Here is a 10023-nt window from a genome sequence, read left to right as displayed (position 1 = left end):
CCAAAACTTATCTATTGTTTGTGTCCTCTGTCTCCTCATGTGCTTTGATAACTTCACTTTCTGGGCCAGAGGTTGTGTCCACACGGATGTAATCGGCAGGTTCAGTGGTTTCAGTCTCTGGTATTATTCCGTGGCTGCCTCCATGGTTTCTCTGATCTTTATGTCCTCATCCTGAAACTCCTGCTGGTGCAACGCCTCCTCTCTGGCCCTTCCCTTTTCTTCTCACAACTCTGCCTTTTTGTTCCCCTGCAGTGTTTGCATCATATCCGTAAAGCCAGTAAGCTAGATATTCTATAGGGTCATGAGGTTGTAGTACTTTCGGCCATCCCGGCAACTCCTTCAGTGAGACATGTCCCAAGATGCCTTTTTAAAAACTCTTTCTTTTCTTCTTCCTTTGTTGTTCTGTCTTTGCGTCTGAACATGTTATCCCTCTTTAGTGGCAGCGGTGGCCTAGTGGTTAGAGGGGCGGCCTTGATACCGGAAGGTCCCTAGTTCGATTCCCCAATTCATCACATCAATCATGAATCACCGCTGAATAGCCCTTGAGCAAGGCTTCCATGCAGGGTCCGGCTGGAAACAAGCTTCGTGCTTAGTCCGACACCCTGGGTAAACAACAAACTTTGCTTTGCTTTTGCTCTCCCTCTCCCTCTCTCTCTCTCTCTCTCTCTCTCTCTCAAACAGGTTTTGTGAATATTGTATTTGGGTTTTTGGCTACAAAACATACAGACATACAATAACAATGCAAAATATAGCTGCAAGCAGCGATAATACGGGGCCAGTGAATAGAGAGAGAGAGAGAGACATGGAAACGGAATAGATTGAAGAGAGAGAGAGTGACATGGAAACAATAGATCGATGAGAGAGAGAGATGGAAACATAATGGTTTGATTGGACATCTCAACCTACTGCCATTAACAGGATTCGAACTCTCAACCTTCAGACTAATAGGCTGCAACACTACCTATAGTGCTATAGCTTTGTCCAGGCTGATATTGTCTGTTGAAGATCATAAACTCTTGCCTTCTTTCATGAACCAAGCCCCTGTTTCACTAACACTAAGATCACTCGTTCACAAACCATTTACCAATGAAGAAATTGTACATCTCCTCAGAACCAAAACTAGTGAAAGTAGCCGATCTACAAGCTCACAAACCATGAAAAGTTGTGAGATTGTAGATCAGCTATTTTCAGAATGAAGTATGTCATACGTTGAAAAAACGTACTCTCAAATAAGCATTTCAGGTTATCTTTACCATTTGCACATGTATTCATTGATACAGTCATGTTGTTTGCAATTCAACTTAAATTAAGTCTGCATCAAGTGAGGCTTGAACTGGCGACCTTGAGATTGTGAGGCATTCATTTAAGGGAGACGCCATTGGCCCAACAGACAAGTAACTGTGAAAAAGGAGATCACACAGATGATACAGTTTCACGCAAATAGCTGAAAAATCCTGGGTTTAAGTGTTTTCAAACTGCTCAAAATTGCGGACAATCTAAGGGCGGAGCTTACTGGTCAAAGCGATAGATGTGTTCCTCATGAGTCAAGGCACAAGTGTAAGCAAGTTTCACGACTTTCGGCCAAACGAGGCATGACTTTTGCCTGTTTAAAGTTTGCATTTTCAAAAAATTGCTATAGCGCCCCCCTTTGGCCAATTGGAGTGAGATTGGTTTCAGTGATATTTGGAATGACCCTGTACATTTCTGCAAAGTTTCAAAGAAATGTGAGTCTGCATGTATGTTTTAGGCACAGATGAATAATTTTCATAAAACTGTAATAGTTAAAATCTATCTCCTCCTGGGATTTTTGAGCAATCTGCACGAAACGTTTAACACTTGAACTTTGGACCACTGCCTACAAAAATTTCCAACGGATTTTCCATAAGTGAAAAAATGCAGAAGTTAGGAGCCAATGACTGTTTTTCATATAATTCAAAATGGTGGGAGATCTAAAGGTCAGAGGTCAAAAGTCAGAGGGTGAAAGTTGTTCAGCATGAGGAGACGCATATGTGTATCCAAGTTTCATGGCTGTAGGTCAAACAGGGCATGAGTTGTACCTGTTCAAAGTTGCCATTTTCAATTGAGTGCTATAGCGCCACCTTTGGACGAAAGATTGTGAGAATTATTTCTTGATCGTTTTTCATGACCATCTACCATACAGTATGGCCGAGTTTCGTAAAAAGCGACTGCACGGTTCAGCCAGAACTGCGAAAAGTGGCAGAAAAAACAGAATACTGCCAATAACAAAACAGGTCCAGAGCTGAGCTCTGGCCCCGTAATTACAATTACAGACATCCCAACAGGTTATCAGAAAATAAATTAAATGTGTAATGATATGTGCCTTTCTTCCTATTAGTGTGTGTGTGTGTGTGTGTGTGTGTGTGTGTGTGTGTGTGTGTGTGTGCGCATGCGTCCGTCCGTTCGTTCTCACTTTCTCAGGTTTGCTCGCCCTCATTGTCATCACCGCACCTGGCACTGAGCCACACAGGTGAGGCCAGGTGTCCACTAAGGAAGGACATACAAACTTACTTCCATTAGACCAGCCCCAATGTCAAATTAATTATGTCCTTGGGACATATTCATATTTAAACCATAAAAAGATGGTTTCAAATTAAATGACATTTTCTAACATTTAGACAATTTCATACATTTTGATCACTTCACCAGAATGTCATAATTGTACATACAGTACACACAGACATACAGTAGCTTTATATTGGTGATATCGAAACATTAGAATAGTCTCGTAACATCATTTTTTACTGTAATAATTCAAAGCAAATTGCACAGATGCATTAAACTACATCTAATATGGCTACAGGACCCCCTGGCAACCCCCCAAAGGACCTCTCTTTGAAAACCACTGCACTAAAGTACCCAGTAAAACCCCTCAGTGTTTAAATTAACCATTCGTACACTCGTTGAGTCAAATGAACACTCAGGATTTTACACTGTGTTGGAAGCCTGCTGCCTATCAAGCGCACCACTGCCTTCCATTTGTTTAAAGCCATCTGAATGACAATATTCCACATCAAACAGCCGGCTTGCCAGGTATCAAAAATGAACAGAGTGGACGGGGAGAAGAAGGGATGCGGAGAAAAGCAATTTTTAGCTCTGAAGAAGCTGAAAGTTTTTCTCCCGCCCCGAAAATCCATCGGCCTAATAATGCACAGGGCGGCACCCCACCGGAACCAGCACAGAGAAGGGAACACGTGAGGAGAAAGCAATGAGACAGAGTTATTGTGGCTGCAGAATAAGGCCCAAAAACTGAATAAAACCGAGTGGAGAAAAAAAAGAGAAATAAGCAAATCATCATCATTTCTCTTTCCATAAGGTAATTCATAAGGTAAATAAGGTACGTCTATTTTGACGGCGTTGCCACTGAAGCGGTCAGCCATCTAGAACTAGCCTGGGACCAGACGAATCTGCGAGTGCAAAAACAAATTGCACTCTGCGATTTGGGTCTGCTCCATAGAGAATTCATTTCCTGCTCCAGAAGACGTGTGTAACCAATCAGGGCCCAGTATTCGAATATGGGAGACCGTAATTGGTAGTTGGTTGTAGGTCTAACCAATTGCGTCGAGGGCCATTGTTTTGATCCTGCCCCTTGGGAAAAAAAACGTCCTCATAGAAGCACCAGACTCATATCCACGCAGTGATATAGTCGGCTACGCCAGGCTAATCTAGAAGAGTGATTCTCAAATAATCAAATTTCGAGGACCCCCAGTTTGATATGCATTCGGCCATGGACCCCCATTTGATTCACTTTTTTTTGTTAATCTCCGGGACCCCAATCTACACTGTAAACTCCCAACTCTGAGAGTGTACAGATGGAGCCAAATGGACCCGTAAGGGTCCATTTGGCTCCATCTGTACACTCTCGGAGTTACAGATCCGTAACTCCTCAAGGACCCCTGGGGGTCCCCGGACCTCATTCTGAGAACCACTGGTGTAGAAGAGTGTTCGGCTGTGTGATGTGTGTGTGTGTGTGTGTGTGTGTGTGTGTGTGTGTGTGTGTGTGTGTGTGTGTGTGTGTGTGTGTGTGTGTGTGTGTGTGTGTGAGAGAGACGTACGAACCCCAAATGTTTGTGCCTCCTTGTGTCTGTCAGTTCAAACCCCTATACAAATCAGACGGCCAAATGTCTTGTGCAGACTGCCAGTAGGCCAAGGAAGTCAATTCCCCAAATAATCTGCCGTGTCTGACTGACGTAATCAATATGATGTCACAGATCCACAGGGAAACCCCGTCTCTTCTGCTCTTTATACTCTTTTCTATAAGGACGCCTCACAGCAAGCATCGACCAAACAAATCCAGTGAACCCTCGGTGTGTAAACTTTATTAGGCTACATATCTTTACACTCCCACAAGTTCAATTATGCCCCTGGATGTTGGATTTTACCGTGCAGCTACTAATAGCATCCAGGATCACGATCCTGGGCTGATTTTGTGTGTGTGTGTGTGTGTGTGTGTGTGTGTGTGTGTGTGTGTGTGTGTGTGTGTGTGTGTGTGTGTGTGTGTGTGTGTGTGTGTGTGTGTGTGTGTGTGTGTGTGTGTGTGTGTGTGTGTGTGTGTGTGCGCGTGCACGCATGCCTGTTCAGGCCCACTAATAAGCCACCACGGCACTTAACCCATTCAATCCGGGAACGCATCTCTGTCATTTTAGATTTCTTTGGCTATTCAAAAATAGCAGATCTACAAGCTCATAGCGCGGCACCGAGTGCCGCGCTACGAGCTTGTAGATCTGCTATTTTTGAAAAATCGTGAACATTTGTGCAAATCTTTGAATATATATTTTTAAAGGGAACATTTGTCAAATATTTTGTTCCAGGGACCCACAGAAGCAAAGATTTGAGTTACAAACGTTTGCTTTAAAAATATATATATACATTCAAAGAGTTGCACAAAATGTTCACAATTTTTCAAAAAATGACACAGATGCGTTACCCGGATTGAACGGGTTAAACCGCCAGATCTCTTAACGGGCGAGCGATGAAGAGCTTACACGGAGCATAAGTCCGTCAGCATATGGCCTCGCAGCCTCCGCTGGCTGGGTACTTGTCCGTGTCATTATGACAGGCACATTAAATGCCCCATATCACAAGAAGTGCCGGCGTTTTTTCCCACTATAGATGTTGGAATGCCGGGGGTTCTTCTTCAGTCCTCTCTCTGTATGGGTCCAGCACGGCTTATACGTCTCGCATCGCTTCAGTGGATAGAGGGAGGCTTCGTTATTATGTTAAGGTTAGAGAGGTTTGGTTTTCCACCGGACCCCCCACTGCTTGAATAGCACTGCACTGCATTCAAGAAGAATCATATTACACCTACAGTAAAGCACGGCGAAAATAGTAGATCTATATACGAGCTCACAACACGCCATGATGCGAGCTTGTAGATCAGCTATTTTAGGTATGCGATGCCGTCGTACAATGGAGTACAAATTAAGGCTGCAATCCGTAACATATTTTAACAAACGAACAGACAAAAAGAAAAACACAACATGTGGTCTCCCAGCTCTACTACTGAGGAATGTAGAGACCCTGGTGTCAGAGGTATAGGACCACTACTGGTTGACAGGACATATTGCTTGAAAGATGAAAACAGAGGATCCGGGCACTCGGTGTAAAAAGGAGGAAACAGCCTCTATGAATACAAGGCAAACGCCTTGAGGCTGTTTTTATCTGATGTTTCAATCCCATCTGATCCAAGGGCACCTGAATTTATTTATTTTTTGCTGGTTAATAATTTTTACTCTATTAAGTTTGTGATATGAAATGTAAGCTTACCATAATCACAGTAAACATTATCATGTCATATTCAATGTTTTTGCACTTAATGTAACTGGCATCAAGGCAATTATGTTGTGTTTCTGCAGATTCTGAACAGTTATTTCTTATAATGAAGATGTATTTGTTGCCCTGGCACAAAAGGAGGAAAAAATAACACCAAAAACGAAATAAACAAAAATCGGTATCAGTATCGGATATCGGCTAAATTATTATTTTAAACATTGGTATCAATAATTTCCATATCGGTGCATCCCTAACTAAAATGTTTTGTCAATTCCATTTTGGTCATTTCTTCACTTTTAGTTAACTATAATAACCCTGCAGTAAACTCCTTTAAAGGTCTGACCCCTCTTCAACCTCCCACTGGATGACGACAGGGATGTGAAATGTCAGACTCTGCCTCTCGCTGAACCATTGTATAACAGCATTCATTAATAAATATAAAAGTCATAAGAAATATGAGGGCAGAAGATGAGGAGGCTATAAAACATGGTTACAGTGACCATATTACTGGAATAAATGTCACATATTTCACGTGTTATGTCAGAGAGCGAGAGAGAGAGTGATAGAGCGAGAGTGTGAGACAGACAGATAAAAATAGAGAGAAATAAAGTGTACGAAAGACACACACACACACACACACACACACACACACACACACACACACACACACACACACACACACACACACACACACACACACACACACACACACACACACACACACACACACACACACACACACACACACACACACACACACACAGAGAGAGAGAGAGAGAGAGTTAGGTGTGGTTACCTTGAGTCCTCCGCACTCCGCAGCGGAACCTCGGTCCACTCCGGTGATGTAAATGCCCAGAGCGTACTCCATGCCACCACGGATCATCAGACCCAGAGAACGACCATCGTCCAACACCAGGTTGACCTGAGAATGACAGAGAGAGAGAGAGAGAGAGAGAGAGAGAGAGAGAGAGAGCGGAGGAGGGAGAGAGAGCAAGAACAGAGAGACATCCGGGGAGGTTGATAAAAGGCAAGAAAGTAACAAAGCAAGAAGTGTGGCCTAAAATATATATCGTCGCTGTCAGGCAGAAACCTTGTATCGCCAAATTTCGACTTTTTACGTTTTTTTGCTCATTTAATGCCATACTTCCTCATACTAGAGTGTCAAGCTAAAGTAGTGAGCCTGTAAGCTGGCTATTTATGTCTGAAAAATGTCTTTCCATTTCCGGAAAAGTAACGGGTTTTGGACATATACGAGGTTTCGACGCGACAGCGACGATACATCCCAGATGTGTAGTCTTTGAAGCAGATGTCTTTGCTGGCTAAATCAAAAATTCAAGTCCCTGCTGGATCCGTGGTGTCGGTATTTATGAACGAAATGAGGATATAAAACTTGACGCGTGTCAGAAATGATTATGCCCGGTCTCACACCAGTCTTGAACGCTAACCGTACGGTGTGTTAGGAACTGGTGTTCGTAATGAGGAGGTTGATCTGAATGGAGTTCAGAGGAATAATGGAGTTCATGCCTCTGCCATAACTAATGTATCAATGACTTAAGTGCCGTAGACTGGCAGTGTCTGATGATGTTATATTTCTATAGATGTATGATAGGCTCACTGCATAGTATAATGTCTGTCATGATCAGCCAATCATTTTGGCTTGTAAAAGTACAAGTGATTGGGGAATTATTAACACATCCACTGCCAAGGGCTAATCTCAGAATGTACTCACCAGTGCCAAGGTTTTTTTGTTGTTTTTTGTTTTTTTCACGTCGCCATATACCGTGTTAAAATCCAAAAAAGTGAGCTCTGCTTTGTTTACATACATCGCCGAGATCTGCATGCGTCTACTGCAAAAGACCACGTGTCAAACGGGGCAGCCGTGTTTGAGTTCTGACCGTTTATGTTAACATGGGAAATAAGAGGAGAAAAAACTACAAGGCCCTAAAATTGAGTTTTAGTGTGCGCCTTAGAATGGAGGCCGACGGGAAACGAAAAACGGAATCGCAAATAGTTTCGACTTCCGGTGGTGTTACACTGAAAATGGTCCGTGTAGAAAATTGAAAAAAAAAAAATGAAAAAAAGGAAAAAGCACCCGGACCGTAGCACTACGGTCTCGGCACTTAACAGTTGGATTTAACGATTTTTAGAGCAGTGGTTCTCAACCAGTGGTCCGGGGACCACCAGTGGTCCTTGGGGGGGTACCAGGGGGTACCCCAGGTTCACCATCATTGTAACGGTTTAAATGCTATTTTTGAATAGCCAAAGCTAAGTGGTTAATAGCCACTTAGCTTTGGCTATTCAAAAATAGCAGATACACAAGCTCATAGTGCGGCACCGAGTGCCACGCTATGAGCTTGTAGATCCGCTATTTTTGAAAAATATTGAAAATGTGTGCATATCTTTGAATATATATATTTTTTAAAGCAAGCATTTTTAACTCAAATCTTTGCTTCTGAGGGTCCCTGGCACAAAACATTTTAAGATGGGGGTCCGCGGCCAAATGTATATCAATTTAGGGGTCCTTGGCATTCAAACCACTGCATTAGAACATTGGACAGACATCCACATAAACTCCACCACTCCAGGGTGTCCAAGCTAGTACATTAGCAATATATCACAATCCATTTCTGACCAGGAGAACATTTCTAACATTATTCTAGAGACTCATAGCAATACACTTTACACAACACTCAAACTGCCAAACAAACAATTTATATAACCTCACAAGCCCGACTAGACCCTGCTGTGATTAATTCTCAAGACCTTTTCTAGTATGCAAACCAAACATTCTTCACTGCCTCATTAAAGGATCATATCATTGGTTTGGCATGTCTAGTCCATTGACTATGACTCACCATATACTTGACAACTGTGCTGCCAACCAATTTTCCAAAGAATAAACGTGGTTTGTTTTTTTGGATGACCCACTTCAATTCAGTATGGTATGAAAATCAACTTGCAGAGACTTACTGACAGTTATGTTATCGTTGCACTTAATGCAAATTAGTGTAAAGAGCAGTCCACACACCAAGCACTGAAACTATAACTATAAAGCCGATTATGTCACTGTAGCACATTATGTCACTGTAGCACGCTGAGTGCTACTGTGGGTTGTTGCCAACACAATTGATGAGACCTTTTGTAATTAAAGCCCCAGCGCTTTATTGACCACACACACCTACACATCAAGTCTGTATAAGATACGTGTAGCACAGCCTTAGGTCTGCAGCTTGCTAAAAAGTCCTTTATAGCAAGCAGCTGTTTTTTATTATAGCTTTGCACCTTTGAGCCACCTTAAGGGCACAATTAGACAATTTGAAAACACCTGCCATTCAATTAATCCTGGCACTGCTCCTTTGAGTCACTCTGCCCACAGCAGTCTTAATTGGGTGAGAGTGCACGAAAATGCAAGTAAATTTGGGAAAAGAGAAAAATCTGCTTCCTCATTCTCTTTATATGGCAATAATCTTTTTTTTTTGTTGAGTTTTTTTCAAGGGCAGACAGCAGGGCAAAAGGATAGAGGTTTCCTCTTTTTATAGTAGGATTAGTCCATATGTGCGCTCCCAAGCTATATGCAGACTTTGGGAGCACAAACGCGCCAACTTTCTTTGCACACTTATAGCAGAGGAGCGCGGCTCACTTCATCCTCCAGGCTGTGTCTGACGACCCTGTCATTCACGAATCGATACCACAACCATGAGAAGTCTGTGCTACGTTGTTTCAGCTATTTGGTAATAACGCGGATGACAATGATGACACGACGTTCAAGCACAGCAACGGTTGATAGGTTTGGACGTTGCGGGTGTCAATAAATGCTCTGTGCGAGCAAGCAAAATGGACATAACATCAAAAGCACTCCTCAGCTCATAAAGCTGTCTGTGCTGCCATTGTCTCTGGCGTTTGTGTGTGTGTGTGTGTGTGTGTGTGTGTGTGTGTGTGTGTGTGTGTGTGTGTGTGTGTGTGTGTGTGTGTGTGCGCAGTCCCGAAGCTAGGTACACCCACCGTCCGGCTGGTTTATGGTACCATGACCGTGGCTACAGATCCTATAACCTGCAGGGACTGTACAAATACAAATAAACAGCTTCAATTTGGGGGAGAGTGAAAAATGGGCTTTGTTCCTCTCTTCATATGCCAGTGGTCAATGCCCCGTGTGCAGGTTGTGCTCTCAGTGGTCAACCCACTGAGAGGAACAATGCACGAGGAAGGAGAGACAGAGGTTGCCTCATTTTATAG

General features: G+C 43.0%; 1 protein-coding gene across 1 annotated transcript in view; it reads right to left on the bottom strand.

Annotated features, from left to right (window-relative positions):
- The window catches only part of whrna (whirlin a), a gene marked incomplete at its 5' end in the record, with an annotated part of 218535 nt that overhangs the window by 114863 nt on the left and 93649 nt on the right, over positions 1–10023 (bottom strand). Inside the window, one exon of the mRNA XM_084046074.1 lies at positions 6587–6712. Coding sequence (XP_083902200.1) covers positions 6587–6712 — 126 coding nt within the window. The remainder of the gene's footprint in view (positions 1–6586; positions 6713–10023) is intronic.

The sequence above is a fragment of the Gymnoscopelus microlampas genome (assembly GCF_963454915.1).
Source record: "Gymnoscopelus microlampas genome assembly, chromosome: 21".
In the NCBI taxonomy this organism is placed as follows: Eukaryota; Metazoa; Chordata; class Actinopteri; order Myctophiformes; family Myctophidae; genus Gymnoscopelus; species Gymnoscopelus microlampas.
Note: the sequence above shows the minus strand (reverse complement) of the source record. Positions and strands in the feature narration are given on the sequence as shown.